At 35.1% G+C, this 26,045-nt stretch overlaps 1 protein-coding gene across 9 annotated transcripts in view; it reads left to right on the plus strand.

Annotated features, from left to right (window-relative positions):
• LOC127503480 (NACHT, LRR and PYD domains-containing protein 3-like) overlaps nucleotides 1-26,045 on the plus strand; it is a 106,515-nt gene that overhangs the window by 50,538 nt on the left and 29,932 nt on the right. For 3 of the 9 annotated variants that reach the window (XM_051878359.1, XM_051878113.1, XM_051878199.1), the window contains one exon: nucleotides 12,861-15,565. In XM_051878359.1, the coding sequence (XP_051734319.1) occupies nucleotides 12,861-13,370 (510 nt within the window). In that variant the 3' untranslated portion in view covers nucleotides 13,371-15,565. Of the gene's footprint in view, nucleotides 1-1,816; nucleotides 1,945-3,155; nucleotides 3,279-6,077; nucleotides 6,195-6,433; nucleotides 8,321-8,517; nucleotides 8,692-8,767; nucleotides 8,942-12,326; nucleotides 12,374-12,681; nucleotides 15,566-26,045 lie in introns of those variants that run through there. The other 6 variants (XM_051877725.1, XM_051877811.1, XM_051877419.1 and 3 more) reach the window with 5 other exon arrangements.

Raw genomic sequence — 26,045 nt, forward strand, 5'->3', positions numbered from 1 at the left:
GTGTGTTGTAAAGTGTTTCCCATTTGACTAAATGTGATAGTATTATTTCCTCTACATTATTTGGAACACTTTACATGTTACACATTTATTAATATATGTTTGAATTAATAAAAAAAAAAAAATTTGTATAGTTGTAGTATCGTTGAAGTAAACAATTAACTAAAGTGTTAAAGTGCAAGTTTTTTTGTATTAATTCAAACATATATTAATAAATGTGTAACATGTAAAGTGTTTCCCATTTGACTGTAGATTTGATCGTATTATTTCCTTCATGTTCAAATTGTTACAAATACTTAGATTATGTAACGTAGGCTATTTAATGTCAAATAAAAATAACCATTTAAAAAAAAAAAAAGCCTTGAACAAGTGAAACGTGTGTTTCTCTGTATGAAAACAAATAGAATATATATATATAAAAAAAAACGTTTCTAAAATAATAGGTTTAAAACATATTTAAACTGCTCATAATAAAATAAAAACAAGCAAACAACAAATAATCGTCTTAAAACACTTAAAAATTATAAGCCCATATCATGGCATTTCTGGAGAAAAACCTGTCTTTACATCCCTGAAAACGAAATTGTTTTTTATTAATTTTTATTTAATATTAACACGATAAATTTCTTTGACAAATGCAAAAAAAAAAAAAAAATCTTTCATGATAAAATGTGAAAGACGTGAACAGATTTAATAGCCTATAGCAGATAAACACTTAATATTAATATATAAATATAAATTCTTTCACCACATCATGACAGAAATATCATACACTCACCGTATACACCTTCTGTTGTTAAATGTCTCATTGGCTTAAATGCATGTTTCACTTGTTCAAGGATTTGCAATGATTAAATACATGTAGGCCTATATTTTGACATTAAATGCCCATACCTCCGTGTCTTTATACTCTTTGTCACAAGTTCACAACATGAACATACATACGGAAATAATATCACATACAGTCAAGGGAGACATTTTACTATATAGTTACACATTTATTAATATATTTTCAAAATTACATGGTTAAAAGTATTTGTTCACAGTTTATACAAATTAGTTCATGCCTTATGAACTAACAGAACATAGTTTGTATTATCCATTAACATGGTAATTAAAAATCCTCACTGTACATCATATCTTAACCATTAACTTACCATAATAGTGCTAAAATACTAAAACTGCTGTAAATTGTTGCAAACTACTTATAAATATTTTGTGTATTGTTTCTAGCTCTTGTAACAAATATTAAACGCTGAATAAAGAGTGATGAATAATTAGGCTACATGAACCTGAATATAATAAAAATATCTGAACGATAGCAACTGTTTTAAAATGATGAAATTTATGTTTGAAATTAAACATCACTGACAAATATTGAAGATGTCACATTATAGAGTGTAAATGAGATCATCACACAATCAGATCAGAAACATAGCAAAGCTGCAGTTCTGTTCACTTTGAACATGCCAGTTACTAAGACAACAGCTTCATTTGCTCAGTAATTACGGTCTAGTTCTTTTTTCAGTGCAATTGTGCTCTATTGAATTGAACTGCATTAATTCAGCTATTTGTATTGCATGAACTTAAGCTGTAATACCCTAATTGAACAACAATGATGTACTGTAGTTATATTATAGAAGGTAATTAGACTGCAGTGCCTTGCAGTTACAGTGGATTAAGGGTATTTTAATGTATCTGTACTGCAGTAAACAGTAGGTTAAAGCATTTTATTTGCTGTACCGATTATGTTGAACAGAATAATTGACCGACACAAATTTACTGTATCTTTTTTTATATCTGTATTTCCACATAAAAGGTCTGATATCATCTCTCAACACTGTTTGATAAATGAAAGTAGAAGGACAGGCCCTCTAAAATGAGTTCCCCATCTGCTGGATCAAGCGGCAATGCATCCGGTGATGAAACCAAGACGTCTGATCCCAGGTGACACATTAGCCATTTTTGCATTTGTCATGTTTTTAATCCACAGTGGCTTTACAGTGCATTACAATATTCTGCAGTTGGTGATTGTTGATACATTCACAGAGAGGCACAGAATCACTTCCCCGAACCTTAACTTTCACTGTTCCTCATTGTTGACTGAATCCTGTTATTGAAACTGTACAGTAAAGGCCTGTTCACAATATGGATGATAACTGTAATGATAAATAATTGTACTTTGATGAGAATAGTGAAGTCCACACCACAAATATAACAATAATGACACAGAGGAACGATGTCACCGGAATCACTTTCAGAAAGATTTTTGTCCAGCTGATGAACAATAAAATCAGTGACAGCCAATCTAAATTCACAGATTTTAAATAGCTTGTGCGTATAAAGTGGCAGATGACGAATAAACAAGAATTTATAATCTGTTGATGGGGACACTAATGTTGTTATCATTATAGTTATTGTTTTTATTGTGAAGAGTTAATAAATTTATAGTTCACACAAGAATGAAAATTGTCATTTCTCTCTCTCAGGCAAAACTTTCATTCATCTTTGAATCATAAATTAAGATATTTTTAATGAAGCCTGAAAGATTTCTGTCCTTCTGGTGAAAGTTCTTGGTATCAACATTTTGAAGATCCAAATGGGTCATAAATGCATTGAAAAACTAATCAATATGAATCAAGTGGTTTAATCCAAGGTTTGTGAAGAGATACAATCATTTTATATAAAAGATTTAATTTAGTCTTTAGGAAGACCCTTAATGGATCTTTAGAGTTTTGGTGGCATGGACTTTGAATGAAGGCATAGAAATTACTAAGGTTTCATTAAAAATATCTTAATTTGTTTTTCGAAAAAAAGTGACACTTGAAGGCCAAGTATGGTAACCCATATTCGGAATTTGTCCTCTGCATTTAACCCATTCAAGTTAGTGCACACACATTAGGAGCAGAGTAGTGAACACACACTGCAAACTGTGATACACACCCAGAGCAGTGGGCAGCCTTTATGCTGTGGCGCCCAGGGAGAGATTGGGGGTTAGGTGCCTTGCTCAAGGGCACCTCAGTCATTTCCTGCCGGTGCTGGAATCGAACCAGGTTACCAGTCGGACTTACTAACCATTAGGCTACGACTGCTACAGCTACAACTTGATGGATAAACATGTCTTACATGTCTAAAATGCTGTTTTGTTTTTTTGTCAGAATCAGCAGGAGGAAGAGACAGAGATCAGAGTCTCCAGAACCCAGCGCTGTGTCTCTAAAGAGTTACAGATCCATGGAACCACCCCTTCAATTAAGTGATGAACCAGTGTCTTCTGATCCTCTGTTAGTATAAACATTTACTTGCTAATTTACTGTTGTTCATCTCAGATGAATAATGATTTAAAGGGATAGTTCACCCAAAAATTGAAAATTATCCTGATTTACTCACCCTCAAGCCATCCTAGGTTTATATGACTAACACAATCTGAGATATATTTAAAAATATCCTTAGTCCTCCAAGGTTTATAATGGTTGTGAATGGCTGCCCAAAATATGAAGAAAAAAAACTGTATCCATCCATAAAAAAATTTATCCATATGACTCCAGGGGCATAATAAAGGCCTTTTGAAGTGAATTGATGCATTTGTGTAAGGCAAATATCCTTATTTAAAACTTTATAAAGTAAAATAATGAGCTTCTGGCACGACAGTCTTATGCATTTGACGTACGTCCAAAAAGCATTAACTTCCGTGACGTAGTACACAATGCCATGACATACTACACTATGCCATGACGTACTACGCTATGTCCTACACTATAACGCATTGTACGGCATGTCAATGTGCCTTTATTAACCCCCTGGAGTCATATGGATTCATTTTTTTAATGGATGGATGCAGTTTTTTTGTCTTCAAATTTTGGGCAGCCATTCACAACCATTATAAACCTTGGAGGACTAAGGATATTTTTAAATATATCTCCAATTGTGTTCGTCTGAAAGAAGATAGTCATATAAACCTAGACTTTATTTCTGTCACACGTCTACAGAAGTTCTTATTGAGAATTAACAGAGGTTTAGATGTTGATGTTTTATTGAAAATTTATTGAAAATGTCAAATGTTTAGTTGGGCAGTTTGACAAGTTTGTGGTCTTTATAACAGTGTTTACTAGGGGTGTAACGATATATCGCAGTATGATATTTCGCAATGCAAAAATGTTACGATATGTATCGTAGAGTGGTGGCGATACTTTTACGATATGATGGCAGTCTAATCCTATTGGTTGAGCTGCCGACGTGACCTACTCTGCAACAGCGTCGCGTTGAACTGAACTGAAATTTCTTGAACTGAACATTAGTAGGGCAACATGAGTTCGGCTGAAACTAAAATTGAAGATGCCCCGTCTTCTTTTAAGTCCGACGTCTGGCAGCATTTTGGTTTTCCAGTGACACGACAGGACGACGGTAAAAAAAAAAAATACAGACAAAATTACAGACAAAACACAAATCTATTATAATTATATATATATTACAGTCACGGCGCATGTTATTAACACGGAGTGGGAAATGGAAAGTTTCATGCTTCAGACCGCTTTTTTAATCACACACTGGAACTAACATAGCCGAAGTTTTAAAAGCGGCTATACAAGAGTGGGAGCTTGAAAGGGCTCCTCATAGTACTGCTGTTGTTACTGACAACGCGCGCAACATGGAGGTGGCAGTGAGAGAAGCCAGGTTGTCAGCGCATATTAAGGGTGTGTCTCAATCAGCTCCCTCGTTCAGTAAGTGTTTCGCGCACACATCGAAACAGCTGAGCTCACGGAAAAGCAAAAGATGCTTGCGATGCTTTGCTATAAGAAGTTCTGTCTTAGGCTTCTTAATTCTAGGTTCATGTTAAGTTTAACATTTTTTTTTTTAGTGACAGACAGACCTATTCAGCTGTTAATTTAAATACAGAAGGTTTTTATTAAACCTTGAAATGTGATCTTGTATGTACAACTAAGAAGGTTATTGAAATTTGTTAATGTTTTTTAAATAAATCTGGTATTTGAATTTCAGTTTCATTTTTAAAATTTTGTTCAAAATATCATGATACGTATCGTATCGTATCATGAACCCAGTATCGAGATACGTACTGTATCGCGACCTGAGCATATCGTTACACCCCTAGTGTTTACCAAAACACAAAATGTGTTGCAAAGAAAGCCAGAAACAAAGATCATCCGGTGACATAGTTTTCATCATCATCACGTAGAATAATTTGCTAAACTTTTCCCTAACCAAAAGTGGTTATTTGTTATTAATAGATTATATTCACCAATAATACTTTCCAATAATACTTTAATACTTTCTTTCAACAAATCAGACATAATGTATTTTGAATTTCAAAATACATTATGGGGAAAAAATATATTTAGACACACAGACATCAAGAATCAGCATATAAATCTCAACAATGGTGACATGCTTCATGCTGCAATGCATGCTGGGAGTCATGATTTTTGTACTTGGCTCCCAGCATGCATTACGGCATGAAGCATGTCAAAATTGTTGAGATTCATATGCTCATTCTTGATGTCTGTGTATCTAAATATCTTTTTTACCATAATGTATTTTAAAATTCAAAATTAATAATAATAATAATATAATTCCTTACATTCATATAGCGCTTTTCTGGGTACTCAAAGCGTTTTTTTACATACGGAAGGGGGAATCTCCTCAACCACCACCGATGTGCAGCACCACCTGGATGATGCGACGGCAGCCGTATAGCGCCAGAACGCCCATCACACACCAGCTTATTGGTGGAGAGGAGACAGAATGATGAAGCCAATCAGTATATGGGGATGATTAGGAGATGTCAGAATGTCTGAATTCAGAATGTCTGATCTGTTGAAAGAAAGTATTGTTGGTGAATATAATCTATTAATAACAAATCTTTAGGGAGACCCTTTTGGATCTTCAAAGTTTTGGTGGTGTGGACTTTGAATGGAGACACACAAAATACTCAGGTTTCATTATAACTATCTTAATTTGTGTTTCAAAGATGAATAAAAGTCATATATGTTTGGAATGACAGAATATTCATTTTTGAACTAACCAGTTTAAGTACTGTCTAAAATGCTGTTTTGTTTTTTTGTCAGAATCAGCAGGAGGAAGAGATCAGAGTCTCCAGAACCCAGCGCTGTGTCTCTAAAGAGTTACAGATCCATGGAACCACCCCTTCAATTAAGTGATGAACCAGTGTCTTCTGATCCTCTGTTAGTATAAACATTTACTTGCTAATTTACTGTAGTGCATCTCATATGAATAATTATTTAATAAAGTAAATTAAATAGCACAAAATGCACTCCAAAATATGCAACATGTGCACTGTACAGGGGTGCAACTTGAAGAGGGGTGCCAAACTTATTTCTAATAACCAATATATTTCTGATGGTCGTCAGATGTCCTTGTATCACTGTCGTTATTTTTGATGCCCTGTTCTTTTCAATTTCAGCAGGAGGGAGATATATGAGCTGAGATCTGTGCCATCCTCTATATCCCACTATCAGACTCACATCAGGCAAAACAAAAATGAAGCAGTCCTGCAGACACACACACTGGAGACTGAAGACCTGCAGAGAATCAAAGACCAGCACAAAATCAGCATGAAGAACAAGTATGAGAGATTATTTGAGGGAACCAAACTCCAAGAGAATGAAACCCTCCTGAACAGGATCTACACCCAGCTCTACATCATAGAGGGAGAGAGAGAAGGAGTGAATGAAGAACATGAGGTTTTACAGATGGAGAAAACAGCCAGAACACAACACTCACAAGACACTCCAATTGACTATAATGACATCTTTAAAGCCTCACCTGAACCAGGATGTGAGGAGAAAGACCAAATCAAGACTGTTCTTACTAAAGGCATCGCTGGAATTGGAAAAAGCGTCTCTGTGCAGAAGTTCATTCTGGACTGGGCCGAGGGAAAAGCCAATCAGGATGTAGATTTCATGTTTGTGCTTCCATTTCGAGAGCTGAACTTGATCCGAGATCATCGGTACAGTCTTCACAGACTTCTGCTGGACTTTCATCCTGAACTTCAAGATTTGGACTCAAAGATTTATGAGGAGAGTAAAGTTGTGTTCATCTTTGATGGTCTGGATGAAAGCAGAATGACACTGATGTTTTCAGATGCTCAGAAAGTTTCTGATGTGACTGAGACTTCATCAGTGGGTGTGTTGTTGTCAAACCTCACGAAAGGAGAGCTGCTTCCCTCTGCTCTCATCTGGATCACCTCCAGACCAGCAGCAGCCAATCAGATCCCCTCCAAATACATCAACCGTCTGACAGAAATTCAGGGATTCAATGAGCCTCAGAAGGAGGAATATTTCAGGAAGAGAATCGGTGATGAGCATCAAGCCAGCAGAATCTTCTCACACATCAGAAGAGCAAGAAGCCTTCACATCATGTGCCACATACCCATCTTCTGCTGGATCTCATCCACTGTGCTTCAAAAGCTCCTGAAAGAAGATCTGAGTGCAGAAATCCCTCAAACTCTGACTGAAATGTATATCCACTTCTTGCTGATTCAGATCAACATAAGGAATCAGAAGTATGAAGAGAGAGATCCAGAGAAACTGCTGCAGTCCAACAGAGAAGTGATTGTGAAACTTGCTGAAGTGGCTTTCAAACAGCTGATGAAGGGCAATGTGATGTTCTATGAGGAGGACCTGAGAGAGAGCGGCATAGATGTCACTGACGCCTCAGTGTATTCTGGGATTTGCACTGAGATCTTTAAGGAGGAATCTGTGATTCATCAGAGGAAAATCTACAGCTTCATTCATCTGAGCGTGCAGGAGTTTCTCGCTGCTTTCTATGCATTTTATCATTATATAATCAAAAATGTTGACACATTGCAGTTTTCTGATGTGATGCATAATCTGCATAAGGATGCAGTAGATAAAGCCCTTGAAAGTAAGAATGGACACCTGGATCTGTTCCTGCGGTTCCTGCTGGGCGTCTCACTGGAGTCCAATCACAGACTCTTAAAAGATCTACTGACACACACAGAGAACAGCTCAGAGAGCATCAGGAGAACCACACAGTACATTAAAGAGAAGATCAAAGATGGACATGGACTCTCCACTGAAAGATCAATCAATCTGTTCCTCTGTCTGCTGGAAGTCAAAGATCAGACTCTGTCCAGAGAGATTAAGGAGTTTGTGAAATCAGACAAACACTCAGAGAAGAAACTCTCTCGTGCTCACTGCTCAACAATTGCCTACATGCTTCAGATGTCAGAGGAGGTGCTGGATGAGCTGGATCTCAAGAAATACAACACATCAGATGAGGGGAGAAGAAGACTGATACCAGCCGTGATCAACTGTAGGAAAGCCCTGTGAGTATTTAATCATGCCGTACAGTGAATATTATTTTCTGAAGGGAATTACATTTTCTGTTGGTGTACTAACTGATACATCTTAAGTTTTCTGCTTTTTTAGATTTTCATTATAGTAAAAGACAGTGATATTATTGAAATACATAATGAAGAATGAGGTTAAGAATTTAATTCTCATATGTTTTACTCTCTTTCAGTCTTGCTGACTGTAATCTCACTGGTCGACATTGTGAAATTGTGTCATCAGCTCTACAATCCTCAAACTCTGTCCTGAGAGAGCTGGACCTGAGTAACAATGACCTGCAAGATTCAGGAGTAAAGCTACTTTCTGATGGACTGAAGAGTCTAAGCTGTCAGCTGGAGATACTGAGGTAAGACTATGAGATCACTCAATGCGTCTAACATGACGAAAATCTGTTTTTGCTTATTTGTTTTATCCATCTTTAGGTTGTCTGGCTGTATGGTGACAGAGGAAGGCTGTGGTTATCTGTCTTCAGCTCTGAGTTCAAACCCCTCACACCTGAGAGAGCTGGATCTGAGCTACAATCACCCAGGACAATCAGGAGTCCAGCTGCGCAATGACAAATTGAAGGATCCAAACTTCTCACTGCAGATTCTCAAGTATGTGGGGCAGTAACATGGTTTTACTCAAGATCACTAACACTGCTAATCAGAGGTGTACAGTAATGAAGTACAAATATTTTGAAACTGTTTTCAAAATATTTAGAAAAATTTTCAAAAATAGTTTTTTTCAATATGTACTTTACTCAAATACAAATGTTTTGTTTATGCTTTTACTCTGATACATTTCTCCAGTCTCTGTTGTAAATTTGCCACTGCAAAGTGCAAAAAATAACAGCAAGAAAAGGTTTGCTTATCAGTCATAACGATATCCAGTTTATGAATGAATCTTTTAATGCGTTTTTTTTGTTTGTTTGTTTGTTTGTTTGTTTGTTTGATTTTTGCATGTTCGAGTTTATGCTCAAGGTAAAAACAGGACATTAGAAACATGACCACAGACTGAAATTGATTTTGATTTTTAATTTGTCTGATTTAATATGACCAGAATGTTTTTAGCCTTAGTGCTGACTGACGGACTAAACGGTTTCTACACCAGCTTTAAGTTGTCTACACACCCTTCATACATAAATGTAGTTGGGTCTTTTGTGTCACATTTGAATTGCTGGAATACATGGAGCCAGTAGGAGTGCTATCTGTAGGAGAGGATCTTGGACTGTTAGGTTCTGATTAGGTAATGGACAAGTAAGACCCCCTGATTACCGGTCAGAGCACAAATAATGAGGAGACGGGTAATCAGCTTAAGACTGTGTATTGGAGGCAGAGAGATAGGTCACAGATGTAAATTCAATGATGTACATAGTATGAAAAATTTAATAAAGTACAATAATTAATAAAGTACAAAATTAATAAATTACAATCATAATAAAGTATTTTTCCAATTCATGGAAACATACACGCCATAAACGATCATTTGACATTAATAACATACAGTGCCCATATATAGATAAAGGCGTGGTGCTAATGAGCAGAATTCAACTTGACATAATGCTAATCACTCACTTGGTATTATAACCAAACAGATTAACATAATTAAGATCATTTAGAACTCAGAACATTGATCTGCATCTTAAAGGGTTATTCACCCAAAAATGAAAATTCTGTCATTAACTACTCACCCTCATGTTGTTCCAAACCCATATGACTTTCGTTCATCTTCAGAATACAAATGAAGATTTTTTTGTTGAAATCTGAGAACTTTCTGTCCCTTCATTGAAAGCTACATGACTGAAACTTTTAATTTTCAATAAGTTCATAAAGAGATTGTAAGACTAATCCATATGAATTGAGTGGTTTAGTCCAAATTTTACTGAAAAAAATGATCACTTTCTATGATCAACAGATTGAATTTCAAAGTTTCAGTTGTGTAGCTGTCTATGCTACACACAATCTTTGATTTTCACAAATTTGCTCTCCGTTCTGCTGTCGTTGTTTGCGTGTCTAAAACCTTTGCTTGCGAGTTGAAAAGTGACCAAACTTCTTGCGCCTAGATATTATGTCGCCCAGTGGAATAAAGCTCCACTTTAATTCAAAACTTTTCAACGCGCAAGCAATGTCAGGAGAATGAAGTGCAAATTTGCATGATGAACTAAGAAAAACAAAGATTTACTCACACTGCAAAGAATTTTTAAATAAATAAATTTATTTTTTAAAAGTAATTAAAACAGTTCTAAGAAGACTTTTTATTTGCAATATTTTATTTTTTTAATTACAATAGTTTTTGCTCTCGACCACCATTTGTTTGATTGAGTAATAAACACACACATAAGGGTACTGGGTACATCCGTGACTCAAGATGGTTCGGAAAGGGGGACATGTCCCAGTCATTTGCAAATTATGCACATAGTCATATAACAGTCTATTTCAATCACTAATCTATATAAATGACATTTATATAGATCAGTGATTTCAATAGGAAAACTACAGATAGTCAATTTTCAACCAAAAGAAAGGTAAAAAAGTTAATCAGAGCAGCATGTCGTCCATGACCCTCCAAAAAAAAAAAAAAAAAAGAAAAATCCTAACAATATTGCAGATGAATGGGCCTATAGCCACAGTTTTAAGCCCGGGACACACTGCAGGATTTTAGCAGTCCTATAAGATCATTACTTTATCACACTGTGCGACATGGATCTACTAAACTTGGCTACAATGCAAGTTTCTATAGAAGAATAAAATGTCATCAGCATGCGCTACTGGTAAACAAAACACCATGTTGAATCACACTTTGGCAGTTGTAGATTTTATGTGTGCTGAAAATAAAAAGGAAGCGGCGAAAGAAGAAGGGAAAAGAGCTTGAGGTAAACAGTTTTAAGTTTTAGCTCTATGTCGCGTTGATTTCATGTCGCATCTACTGGCTGGTCAGTAGACATAGGTCGTAGCAGCAAACACACTGTGCGATGATCATGCTGAATTTCTGACACTGTCACAAAACTATCGTAGGCTATTTTTGGGCGCAACACCAGGAAAACGGCTGTCTTTGAACCTCTCTCACTGTACGACATAAGACCATCGATTAAGAGCCACAATCACTGAAATTGCCAAGATTGTTTCACGATGGGAATCTTTCGTCTGGGACAGCCAAAAATCGTGCTGTGGTTATTTTGTATGAAATATTGACGTTTATAAATAAGCGTTTTGACATACCTGGGGTGCGTTTCCCATACAACGACATAACTCGCTGCTTCACTACAGTGATTTCAGAATGGCTTCTTGATCCTGTTACACTGAATTACCTCTAACAAACTGAATTTTCGGGACAAAAGTCCCCTGGTTATTTCATAACTTAACAAAAAAAAAAAAAAAAAAAAAACAAGACATAGTCCTTTTAATATAACACAGCCAATATTTATTTGAAAATGCCAAGAAAACAAATATAGTTTTTAACTTGGTATTTTTTCTATGTTTATTTAAAGATGTAATAGTTAAATCAAAGTCTGGACCATTATCATGAATGACAAGTTTACATTTTGGAACATTATTTTACCCATATTTTGAAATGTACAGTATTTATTTATTAACAAACTAATTAAAATCAATGTTTAGTGACCACTTTTTGATTTTAAAACAGCACCATTTCTCATATGGTTTTTAAAGTCGTTTTTAAAGGTTGTTCCAGCATCTTGAAATGTTGCCACAGTTCTTAGGGTTTTAATCTTTATCCTCACTGTGTTATGAATGCTGTTGGTTTTTTGAGCTGGTCTGCGTTTGGAGCTCTGTTATTAAGTTATATAATATGAGACTGTTTCTTACCAGAATCCTGAATTTGCTATTTGAATGCAGCTTACTATTTGAATGCTAACTTGAATGCTTGTTGAGAAATCTGTATTAATTGATTTTAAAATGCTTACTGATATTTTAGCTGCTTCTAGCACACTTTTAATAATCAAACATTATTCATTTGTGGTTTGTATTTGTCTCTTTCTAGTTTGGATCATGCAGACCCTGTTCGAATCACACCAGGACTGAGAAAATGTAGGTTTTCTCTCTCTCTCTCTCTCTCTCTCTCTCTCTCTCTCTCTCTCTCCCCCTCCCTCTCTCACACACACACACACACATACACACACACTTGACATTTGACATTTGATATTCAACAGTGCTTTGCATCTGCCTACATTGACAGCATTTTCTTTAAGAGCTGCTGTGCAGCCAAAATGATATACCAGTTATCACTGTAAAGCTGCTTTGACACAATCAGCATTGTAAAAAGCGCTACATAAATAAAGGTGACTTGACACACGGTTTCAAAATTGCCCATTTCTCATCTCTCTCCTTGTGTTCAGATGCCTGTGATCTCACACTGGATCCAAACACAGCACACACTCAACTCATCCTGTCAGATGAAAACAGAAGGGCGAAACACATCAAAGATCCACAGTCATGTCCTGATCATCCAGAGAGATTTGAGCACCATGAGCAGGTTTTGTGTCGAGAGAGTCTGAATGAACGCTGTTACTGGGAGGCTGAATGGACTGGATGGGCTTATATAGCAGTGACATATAAAGGAATCAACAGGAAAGGAGGCAGTGACTCTTGGTTTGGATACAATGACAAATCCTGGAGTCTGTACTGCACTGAAAACAGATATTCTGCCTGGCACAATAATAAAAAAACTGACATACCAGCCCCTTCACCGCAATCTAATAGAGTAGGAGTGTATCTGGACTGGTCAGCCGGCTCTCTGTCGTACTACAGTGTCTCTGACACACACACACTCACACACATACACACATTTAACACCAAATTCACTGAACCCCTCTATGCTGGATTCAGGGTGTTTGAATCCTCATTGTCTCTGTGTCAGATTAAACAATCTACTTTGAGCAGGGGTGTAAGTACAGACAGTGCAGGCAGTGCAGCCGCACTGGGCCCGTGCAGCAGGGAGGTCCGCAGCACATGCAAGCGGGCCCCTGATGACGAAGTGACTCTGCAGGATACTGGGGATACTCACATTTCAAATGAAATGCGCTAGTTTGAGATTCGAAATCACGCTCTACCGCTTACTGTCGACCATATATATCAGAGCATGTGAGCGTAGGCTCAGTATTCTGCTCTATGCCAGCATGCTCCACAATGTAAATTGTTTTATTTAAAAGTAGACATTTCACACTTTCTTTAGACATATGTTTCATGTTTGTGTGATAAGTAGGCCTATTCGCTGAGTTTCAGTTCATCTTTGAGAAGTGTTTCAGAAAGATTCTCGTGGAGACAGAGACAGCTGAAAGCGCACCCTGTTTTGTTTTATTTTACTAAAGTTTGTTTAGTAAAATGTTTAGTTTGAGGTCACCATCATGGAGATCAGCGTTTGCTTTAGGTGGGCTCTAGAACCTTGACTTTTGTTGAGTTGCTTCTTTATCAGCAATTGCAGGTGTTTTCAGAAAACATTTCTGCATTGATAAAGCAGATCAACACGCCTGTTTTAATGGTCAAATGACTATGTTAAAGTGGTGACCTCAAACTAAACATTTTCAATAAGACATTAACATTTAAACCTCTGTTAATTCTCAATAAGAGCTTCTGTAGACGTGTGACAGAAATAAAGTCAGTCTGGTTATTAATAAGTGAAGCTGGTGATGCTGTTTGTGGAGTTGTTGAATCAGATCTTCAGAGATTTAATGTCTTTTATCTTCAGTTCATCTAAGGCTGTGGCTGAAGAAAGTTGTAGTTTGTGTTCTTATTTCTCTTTCTTTCAGTGCTTGTTCACAGCAGGTGTTTGAATGATTGAAAGAATGTTTCATGAACATCTTACTAATCTTTAAATAACATTCTACTAACATTAAGGAAACTGGACATTTTTATGTTCTTGGAATGTTACAAATCAACGTTCCTAGAATGTTGAATTTTAAATCAAAATTAAGTTGAAAGAACGTTTGAGGAACATTATACCTTATAAAAACGTTCCTCTAACGTCAAGAAAACTGGACATTTTTTATGTTCCCAGAACCAACACTGAATATTTAGAGAACACAATTCTGTTAGCTGGGTAGCCTATATAGATTCATATTTGTTTAATATTAGCCTATAATATTACTTTTTAATTTCACGTATGTTAATTATGAAAAGTGAACAGCATGAGTAAGATAGGCTACATCATAAGATGCGCAGTATATTGGGAGATATGGATCAAACATGATTTTGACCAATTCATTAAAGGGGTCATAAAACCCTAAACCAAATTTTCTGAGAGTTTACCAGTTATGTGTGGTAAACATGATAGAAGTCAATGTTACCATCCGTTAGTTTTGAATGTATGAGAAAAGTATTTAATTAAAAAAAAAAAATTGCACTATTTTCAACTTCCAGGTTTAAATTCGTCTTTCTGTCAACGTCACAAGATGTGACTTTTCTCGTACTATAGTACGGTGATGACTGATCGGTGTCTCATAATCAGCGTTGCCAAGTTGGGCTACTTTAACACTGTTGCCGCGGGTTGTATTTCATGTCCGGGGGTTAAAGAGACCCCAAATAACATGATGTTTAGCCTCTGGAATGCTAATTTTACCAGGGGAACCCCGCCAAAAACATGGATATTACCCCCCGGAATGCAATTTTTACCGGGGAACCCACCTGAAACGCGATTGGGCTAGTTTTGAGTAGCAATTGGGCGGGTTTTGTTGTGAAAACCTGTCAACCCTGCTCATAATTATTCATGAGACTGCGTGTCCTTATCCTATGAGAAGACGCGTTGCTTAATTCTTGACAGCACGTGCTTAATTATTCATGACAGCATGCGACAGCATTTCCTCTGACAGGCGCTTCAAATAGTGAGATTGCATACAATAAGAGAGAGTTGCATTAATGGATCAAAAATGAGTGTTTATCTTGCTTTGCAAGAGTTTCTTTGTCGCACAGGTTCTCTTCAATATCCGTGTCATTGACAAAAATTCGATTAATCTGTGAGTATAACTGGTATTTACGGCTCTTTAACTGATCAAATGGCTTATGTAAACGCCGCAAAATAAGACTCAGAAGTTATCAAAGATGCAACAGCGTGTTCATAGATGTATTCAATGCAGAGAACAAAATACGAATGGCTGTGCATTTATATGTGCATTAAATTATTGTAAAAACCATGTGTATATTGTGTTGCATGTAATGGTAATTTGCAGTGTGTATTTGTGGTTTAATGCTTTTAATGATGGTGAAATAAAACTGTCTGAATCAGAAGCCGTTGCTGTGCTGTCAGTCTCCCCTCATCCCCCTCCACTCCGCAGCTGAACCACGCCCACTTCTGTAGCATTTTTCAAAACTGGTGAGAACTGACTGCTGCTGAAACAGGGTTTCATGACCCTTTAATTTTGTTTTGTAGAAAGCCTTTCTTTAAAGTGAATTTCGTTTTGTATAAATTGTCTTAATTTTAATCAGTGTTTCATCAACCAATTGCCTGTATTTAATAAATAAGAAGCAAACCAAGAACATCGGGTGTGGAATTGATTGAAGTGCGTAACAAATGAACCCACTAGCATGCATGTTTCCGCTGCCTTTCAGCAAGGCTGAGACAAGATGTCTTTCTGTTTTTAATACATTTCTTGAATGCATGTCTTAATTAGAGTAGGCCTATAGATAGTTACAGTGCTGTAAGTAGGTTTTGTGCCAAATTTCGACCCCCTGCCAGATTATTACCCCCCTAGTATTGGTAGGTTTAGGAGTAGGTGTCCCCCAGGGGTTAGGATTATTTTGTTAATTTGTTTCTCACACTTTGTTAATGAATGCTACAGCTTACTGTAGTATTAACTATAGTGAACTGATCAACTGTAATAAATACTGAAGTATACTTTAATTTTTACTACAGTAAATTGTATTGTAGTATAATATACCCTATAGTTGTAGAAAACAGTATTGGGTAAAGTAATTTGTTTATATTACTATAGTTGTTATATTACCACAGCAACTATAGAATTACCACAACAAATGAATTCAAGAAATTTACTGTAGTATTTTTTTTTTATTGCGACCCTGATGATAAAGTTTGCGACCCATTTGAATTTGATTGAGAATGAACCACTTTAAAAAGCTATGGAGAAAGTCAAACATGATTTAAAAACAGCCACTAACAGACTGATGAAAAAGAGGCAAACATCGTCCTGCACCAACTTAAATTAGAAAGCTAAAACTTAAACTACTCATGACCACCTTTACTAGAATTTATGACACTCTATTGTATTTCTTGTGGTAAATTTTGACTAACTTGTAGAATTTATAATAGATAATCTGTTAAGGGAATAGATATTTCACTAAAGATTTGTATCACAGCTGTGGCATGTTAGCTATAGTTTCTAAATGTGTAGGTTGCTATTTTTCATAACAAATGCTTTAGAGAAAAAAGTTAACATGCCCTAAGCATGAAAATGACACGCCATCAATGGTCTTACCTGTAATTATATCCTTATTGTAATTCACGAGTTTACACATACATGAAATCAAAATAAAGTAATTAGCATAGTAATTTATGCATATTTGGTGTGCATAAGGCCAGGAAAGACTTTAAAGTCTGAACCTTCTTGAATTATTGACTAAACAATTGTTCTTCCCCATGTGTAAAATGGGTTCTGATGATAATGACAGATATTATTTTGCAAAAACAAACAAACAAATAAATAAACCTCAATAGGGAGCATGCCCTGGGACCATGTTAAACGCTTCACACTTCAACCCCTCAATGTTCAAACCAAAACTACGCCCTTGCAAATGAGGGAGACAACCAATCTCTGGGGCCTGTCATTAATAAGTCACGCCACTGGCTTTGAGAAACAATTAAAACAAATTATTTTTTATCTTTTCCCTTATGCACATAAATATTAGATTCTGTGAAATAAAAATAAAAATGTTTTGATTTGTGCATGATTATCCAAGAACAAGCCCATCAAATGAACACAACACCACATTCCAAAGATCACAGTGATCTCCCACCGAACCATTCATAAAAATGAATCTGTGGTGCCTAAATTGCTGAAGGAGATGTCTCTCCCATGCATGCTTAACTTCAAACTAGGGTAATGACAGAGCTGACAATAAAGAAGACCCTCCTTTGTCCACAAACCTAAAAACCCTGTAAGACCAAATGGTCAAGAGACACCTTTATGACCTTAATGCAGAAATCCACGGTCCTATCAGGAAACGGAGACTTTCCAATTGCCTGAAATCAACGATAGACCTTAACCAGTAACATTTCATTTCCCCCAACATCTCCCCTTCCCAGAGGCACATTCTATTTTCCCTTCAAACGTTAGTTCACCTCAAAATGAAAATTCTGTTATTAAAGACACGCTATGTAAGTTTTCATCATCAGAGGTCACATTTTCTAAACAATAACAAAGGCGAAGCTTGATGATGCTATGAAGGAGAGTGGAACGATATCATTTTCACCACACAGAGAAGTATGGAATTCATGAATCTTGTTCACGGATGAGATAATGAATTAGTTTTTGTATTGTCTGTACATTTGATCACACTATTTTATGTCATCGTAATGAATTCGCTGCAAGGAACGTGAAGTAACATTAGCCTGTTACTGCGTGACTATTTGTCAAATGATTTGGTGGGTTAATGCTGCAGAGTTTTATGTGTTTAAAACAATTGTACTAAATGCAGCACGTTTGAGCTTTTGAGTACGATATTATTCTCGTACGTGTGGTTTCAGTTATTCCTACAACATTTTTTGTGTATTGAGAATAAATTTTAGTACAGAAGTTATTGATGTTTTGTTCATGGAAACATTCGCACACACAAATTCCTGAAATTATGAATTCAAGTCTGTGATTTGTTGTAAAAATCATTTTACTCGTATGTTTAGCTTTTTTTTTTTTTTTTTTTTTATCTAAAGAAAAAAAGCAAAATTAATCTGAATCAATATGACTTAATTAGGCTGCAGCAGTGACATTGCATTGGATCATTCTGTGACACTTTTCATTGTTTTTTACAGCTTGATGCTAGTCGTTGATCACGTGAGCAGGGCATTTTTTTTTTTTAAATCCACTTTTGTGATTTGAAAAAGAATGGGCATACAAAATTAGAACAACATAAGGGTGAGTAAATGAGTGAGGGTGAGTGAGGACTGGCTAAAAGGGGCTGACTTTACTGATGGTCTAAAACTCAGACTGGTCCTCAGGAAGATAACTGTACAAGTGCAGCAGAACCTAATTTCACCAAGTGCAACATGTTCCTGAATCAGCATCTTTGCTGATCCTGAAACAACATTCCAATCGACCAATCAGATTTGAGGGACAAGTTTCCAGGTTACAGTGCACACACTGATGAAGTCTCAGTCAGATCAGAACCTTTATGAGCATCTGTATTACACTCGACAAACAACCACTAATACAGACACAAAATAACAGCACAGTAGCAGAAAAACAAAAACAAAAGTTATAAGATAAAAGATAATAAATAATTGCTCCATCACTGCTATTAATCAGATACAATTTATTTTGATTTGAGGTTAACTGCATGAATACATATTTAATGCAATTATTTTATAAACAGGACAGGTTTCAGAATATCAACCTGAAAAGCATATCTGAACAAATGAATTATGCAGATTCACTGAGATCGCCCCCCAGCGGTGAATCACTGAACAAGTGTCTGTCTATTACCTGAATATTAAGTGTCTAAGTGTCTATTACCTGATCTCTGATGAGTTTTATACATTTGTATAAATGAAAAATAATAGTCTCTATTTAGCTGACCCATCCATAGAACAAACAAAACAAGCCCTGGAAAATGATAAAACTAAGAATATTATAGGCACTTAATATTTAATAGTATTAGAGGATTAGTTAATTGCATCTGATAGATTATACTTTCAATAAAACATTTGCAGTGGGTTTGTAAAAGCTGTTTTTATGCATGTTTGGCATGAGTTTTTGTTGCATTTACACTGTTCTGACCAGCAGGGGTCACCAGCGTGTGGTGTTTCGAACGCTTCAAAACAATGAATCATTTTGCGAAGCAATTTGTTCAATTGATTCGAAACTTTGAAAAGCTTCGTTTCTCCTATCACTACCTGAGAGTGTTTTGATCTTCTGTTGTTGCTCTGTAATCGCTCATATGTGTTCAACTAATGATTTATGGTAAGAAATATGATTGATAACTAACTGATGATGAGTAAATATCGAAATATATATGTTGTTAATAAGAGATAAGGATAAATTCAGAGATAATTTTAAATTTTTAAATTTTAAAGGATAATTTCAGAGTTAAATCAAATGTGATGTTAAAATCAACTGTGTCACATGTTAGTTATGCTGCCTTCACGTGCTATCAGAAATTTGAAAATTCCCACATCTGTGGCCTGTTGCACAAAGTTGGTTTCAGTTTCTACCCAGGTAAGTTCAAGATTAGTTTGAGCGAACTCTGGTTTTTCGGGGCTCATGAAGGTGGATTGGTTTTTAGCGGGTTTCATTGCTATCACTGCTTACGCTATACAGCTAACCTGCTCCGGAGCAGGTTTTATTCTGGGTTAGAGATCGTAAACCCAAACTGGACTAATCAGTAAAGTGACACGTATCTGATGCAATAAAGCCACTCCCCCTGTATCTCTCATTCCAAATAGAGTACCTCAGGGATGACGTGTTTTTGTAGGCCAACCCGGAAGTTAGCGGTGCACGGGTTCCCTCGATCGAAAGCCAATGCATTTTTCCCATAGACTTTTGGAAAATCGCAAAAAATAAGCTCTGTGTTTAACAAAGGGTTATGACACTTACACATTTTGTCTATCAAGACAATCTTTACAAGTTAACACAACATTTATACATTTTGTGACACGTGTGGCAGTTCAGCACACCATGGTCGCGGATCAACGTCACCACCACCAAGCTTCCTCAAACTTTATTTAGAAAACAACTTTATTTAAAAACATGCTCGCTGATTATGATCTGCGTTGTGTATGAATACGTATCCACTTTTTCATGAGAAATGCTGTCCAAATGTCCTGTTTGTCATGATGACGTCTAAAGTCCCCGCCAAAGGAAGTAGTCCCTTTTAGCAATTTGTTAACAACCGCCGTTTTTAAGACACAATAAAGGTTTAAAAAAATCACAAGCAGGTTATAACTGGTGTGTTTTATGTCATAGATCAAAACGTGAAAATATTTAGAGGCTTTGTTAACCGCAGACCTTATTTCAGGAAATATTCAAAAAACCCATTGACTTCGGGGCGATGGAACCGGAAGTCCTAAAATGCTAACTCGCTTTCGGGTTTTTCCTACAAAAACACGTCATCCCTGAGGTACTCTATTACATCAGTTTATAGTGAAAACATTTTAGAGACAAAATTGCTCATCTTTTGCTGCTAATTATTCATTATATTTATATTAAATAAATTAAAACTATGAATAATTCATATGACATATTCATATAATTAGGCCTATTAAATTAATTGACAATATTAAACTTTGTTTTTAAATTAAAATAAATATAATACATGCATACAGTGCATAATATATAAAGCTTTTAAACAGATTAAGCTTACATGTATTCTTTTGAGCTCTTTGTGAAACTATATTAATTATTTGGTCTATTTGTTTGATTCACATGCATTGATATAATCAGATATTTTCTTTCAGCTGCCTTCTCAAACTTTCACTGCATCAGTGTTTATTCCTGCTTTGTAAATGCATTTAATTTAAAATTTTTCATAATGATCTCTTAGTCTTCGGAAGAGACATGAATTGCGCAGCTCTCTCGCGAGAAGTGAATCAAACTGACGTTCTCCTTGTTCTGTGTGATTGTCTGTTTGCCGCACATGTCACACTTTCAGGTGCCGCGCTTTGCAAACTCTGGATTAAACCTGAGTTGACAGAGAAAGTTTATACTGAGCGTTGTGCAACAGTTGATCCTGATCTAAACCAGGTTGGATTTATCTGGATTTGTCAACTCCAAACATACTCTGAAACTCAGAGTTTGTTCAACTAGCTTCATGCAACAGGCCACTGAAGTTGTCGAAATGGGAGGGGGTTCATGTGCAATTTTTACCTAGAAAACTCGTATTTACGGTTATTCTGAGAGCATGTGAAGGCAGCATTAATGTGCATCGGTTCATGCAATCGGAGCTATTTTGTGATAGTTTGATATTGTTAATCAACTCTGGGGCTATACTGTTAAAAAAAAAAAAAAGAATCAGAGTATGTTATTATTTGATGACATAGTATTATTTGATGCCGTGTAGCAAAAACAGCCTTAAAAAAAAAAAAAAAAAACAAAGTTTGAAAATAAATAATTCTCTAATAAATAATTATCTAATAATTCTCTAATTGTTCTTCTAACTCAAGTACTTTTTGGAATACAGTAAAGGAACTAGAAAATAAACATCTATTACCGCAGGGTCCTGTTTCATTAAAGAATGAAGATATAGCTGTTACAGACAAAGCAAAAATAGCAGATCTTTTAAATAAGCACTTTATTAGAGCAAGTAATTTCTTTGAGAATCAAGCTTCTAAAAAGTATAATAAAAAACCGAGACATACAAAAACCATTCAAACTTCATCACCTTTTAGTTTTTCTTTGCAACTGATTAATAAGTCACAGGTTTGGTATGAATTATGTAAACTTAACCCTAAAAAACTTGCTGGTTTTGATGCCTTAGATCCCTTCTTTTTTAAAGTAGGTGCATCAATTATATCTGAACCTTTAACATATATTTTTAATTTATCTATAACTACAGCAGAAAAACCTAAAATCTGGAAAATAGCCATTGTACCCCCAGTTTATAAGGGTGGTGATAAAACAGATCCAAATTCATATCATCCAATCTCAGTCTTGCCCTGTGTCACAAAGCTAATGGAGAAATTAATTAATAAGCAATTGATAGGGTTTCTAAATAAATGTAATATATTATCTGATGTCCAGTCTGGTTTTCGTTCATCATTTAGTTGTATTACAGCAGTTGTAAAAGTTATGAATGATATTTATAATGCATTAGAAACAACAATTCTGTGCAGCTATTTTTATTGATCTTGCTAAAGCTTTTGACACAGTTGACAATTCTTTTTTATTATCCAGATTATGTAGTATTGGTGTGTCAAATCCAAACTTATCTTGGTTCTCTAACTATTTATTTAATAGATCCCAATATCTAAAAATTGATCAGCAATTATCTGAACCATTAACTATTAACACGGGTGTCCCACAAGGCTCTGTGTTAGCGTCAACCCTGTTTTCAATCTACATTAATAATATATCTCAGGTGATCTGTAGTCAGAAAACCTATATTCACTTATATGAGGATGATACTACTCTTTGTTGTAGGATCGTCATATGATGAAGTTTTGAAATGGGTACAGGATTGTTTTAATAAAATTCAAGAAGCTTTTAATGATTTAAAATTGGTTTTAAATAGTACAAAAACGAAAGTAATGTGGTTCGAAAAAAACAACAACAAGGTAATAAAGACATTACATCCTTGGATGGGGCAAAAATTGAAGTACCTTCATATAAATATCTCGGAATTTGGCTCGATAGTTCTTTAACTTTCACTAATCATAGAACTCATCTTCAGAAGAAAGTTAAATCTAGACTTAGTTTTCTATATCGAAATAGATCTGTATTTACTACATCACCCAAGAAATACCTTGTTGAAACCACTGTTTTACCCTTGTTTGATTACGGTGATGTGGTATATAGAATGCACGTAAAGGTGTTTTGGAGCAATTAGATGTGTTGTATCATGCAGCAATTAGATTGATTACTAATGCATCTTATAGAACGCATCATTGTGAATTATATTCTCTTTTGAACTGGACATCTTTGCATACAAGACGGGAAATACACTGGCATATCTTCATTTATAAAAAATGAATTTTTATGAAAAAATTTATAAAAATTATTAATGAGTGCTTTTATTACAACCTGTAAATGTTTTAACTGATTTTTTTTTTTTCTTCATTGTATGTGTATTGTAATGTATGGTTGTATGTCTTTCAGGAGACCTTTACTCTCATGCCAGGCTGTTATTGAAAATAAGAACTTGTTCTCAATGACTTGCCTGGTTAAATAAAGGTTAAATAAATAAAATAAATAAATAAAATTAAATAGAGATATTTAATTCCACAACAACATAATTTTTCATTATATAAAGCATAAGCTTGAAAACAATGATCTGAGTTGCAAACCGTTCTTGAGGGGAAATTATTTTACAAGGTGGCGATTTCGTATGAATGAATTGTACAAAAACGTACGATCATTAGAAAAAGTAAGCATGAAGATCACCCCTAACCCCATCCCTAAACATGTCAATCACTGGAGCGTAAGCAGATCAAACTAAATTATTATTATTTTTGTCTGCATGGAAACAACATCAGAACTGCATAAGGAACATTGGTGTTGGGAAACACTGATCAACATCAGATATCATTCATAATCATATGTATATCTTACAACTGTACATTTCTCTTAGTTTTTCAAAATGATGACTACTATACACTTCAGTTTTATACTAAATCATAAACCAGTATTAATGGTTTTTCCTTTACGTTAAGTTTCAAATCAAGGCGCTTTGCAAGATCATTTTGGTTGATGTTGCACAGCACTTGTACTGCAAATATCATCTTAGCATTAACACTGTAGTAAGTTATAGTGATGACTATGGTGACTGACTATGGTGATGAACACATGTGATGACGCTCTGCACCACTAGAGGGAGTAAGTTTTTTTTTTCTTAGCAGGAAGACAACACACACCTAGGTAAAAACGAAGTACAAGTACAATAAATAGAGACGCCATTCCGAGGCTGTTTACACTGGGTGTATGAACGGTAAGGTCAGAACTTATTCTTCATGTAATGTTGTGGTCATATAAAAATGAGCTGCTATTTAAGTTTTGGTTAACATTGGATTCCAAACAGCGATCATTATATTATGACAGTTCAAACCAACTGATCAAAATTGCAAAAACTATGATGATACTGCTTGCTTTAGATATTTACTTTTGAAATTCTCAAATGTTTGTTTTGTATAATATAAATCATAAAAACATGGACTGAAAGATTTTGTGTATAATGTTTTACATATGAATATTTCTAGATCCTGAGACATCAACAAAATAAAGAAAGTTTGACGGTATGTTAAGTATGAAGATATTTCTCTGACAGGACACTTTTTAATGCATTACTGTATGTACAGTGATCACATTGGAAACAATATTAGCCAGTGATTGATTCTTTTACACAAACGTGAGTAAATGAGATGTGCACTGGTTCTCACATCTTTACAAAATTATTATATTATTAAAGCAGTGCTGAATACTGCCCTTGTCTATTGCATCAAAATTAACACACCAACTGGTAACACTTTGCAATAAGGTCCAGTTAGATGATCTGGTCAATCTATTTGTTAGAGTATTTATTCATCTTTGTTGGTTTAAGTTAATTAAAATTGTATTTCTAATTCATGTCCAATGTCTGGTCCATTAATATTAACAGATACAATTTCTAATTTTAATAATGTATTAGTAAATGTTGAAATGAACTAAAAGTAATAAATGGTTTAGAAGAAGTATTGTTAGTTTTTTTATGTTAATGTAGTTAACAAATGTTCACAAATTATCACAAATGTACTACTACTACAGTACATTTATTTCAAACTGAATGTTGAGATATCCAGTTCTTTCATTAACAAACTGCTGTATTGGAAAAAAATGAAGTGTTAACTGAACATTGAACTGCAGTTGTTTTGTATTCAGTTTTACAGTGTATTGTGCTGAACTAGCTCTAATACCCTAAATGTAAAGAAAAATGAACATAAAATAGATGCAATGAAGCACAAGTTCCAATCATCTATGATGAAATCACAGGATATTGATTTATTGTTTTTTGTGATTTTACAATATGGATAATGGATTCAATATTTCTGTCAAAAAGCTGTACACACAACATTCTGTTAAAATACTGAAAAACAAACAAAATGGCTGCATAATTGGTAGGTGTCATGTTATGGAACTTTTATATTCTGTTTTGTTTCCCTTAGTTCCTGTTTCTCTACATCCATTCTGGTTTCCTTGGTTACTGATTATCTCCTCGTTTGTTTCTATGCGTACATATAATTATCACCTGTCAGTCATTATGTGTGTCTTGTATTTAAACTCCCTGTTATGTTCAGTCCCTTGTAGGTTCTCATTTGTGTTGAGTGGTTTGCAATTTCTCCTACATTTCATTGTGTGCTCTTGAGTGTTATTAAGGTTAAATAAATATTATTATGAGAATCCATTCCATCTCACTGTGCATGCTGCAGACCAGACTGTTAAAGTAGGAAACAAACTATTTAAAAGGCAAAATCTATAGACCTATTAAGAACAATATCAAGTGTATCTTATTATATGAGAATAGAGAATGTGTTGAAAATCTGTGTATTTTAATAATTCAGCTCATGAAAATCTGTCACAATGAGTTTTGAGCATATGTCTTGACAGTTACCGATAAAAAAGGCTTGAATAAAGAACCCTAAGTCCCAGCACAAAGAACCTTGAGGAGGATATGGTTCTAAACAGAGCTATTATTATGAGTAAACAACATTGAAATAAACCTTTTTTTTTAAGATACTACAATTAACTACATTTTACTTTTTTATGGGGAAGGTAATAAGATTGGAATGTTATCTAGAGTAACAGTGTGCTTTGAAGTTGCTGCATTGTGTCATTGTACTATAGAAAAAAATTAA

Source organism: Ctenopharyngodon idella, chromosome 1 (assembly GCF_019924925.1).
Source record: "Ctenopharyngodon idella isolate HZGC_01 chromosome 1, HZGC01, whole genome shotgun sequence".
Lineage (NCBI taxonomy): Eukaryota > Metazoa > Chordata > Actinopteri > Cypriniformes > Xenocyprididae > Ctenopharyngodon > Ctenopharyngodon idella.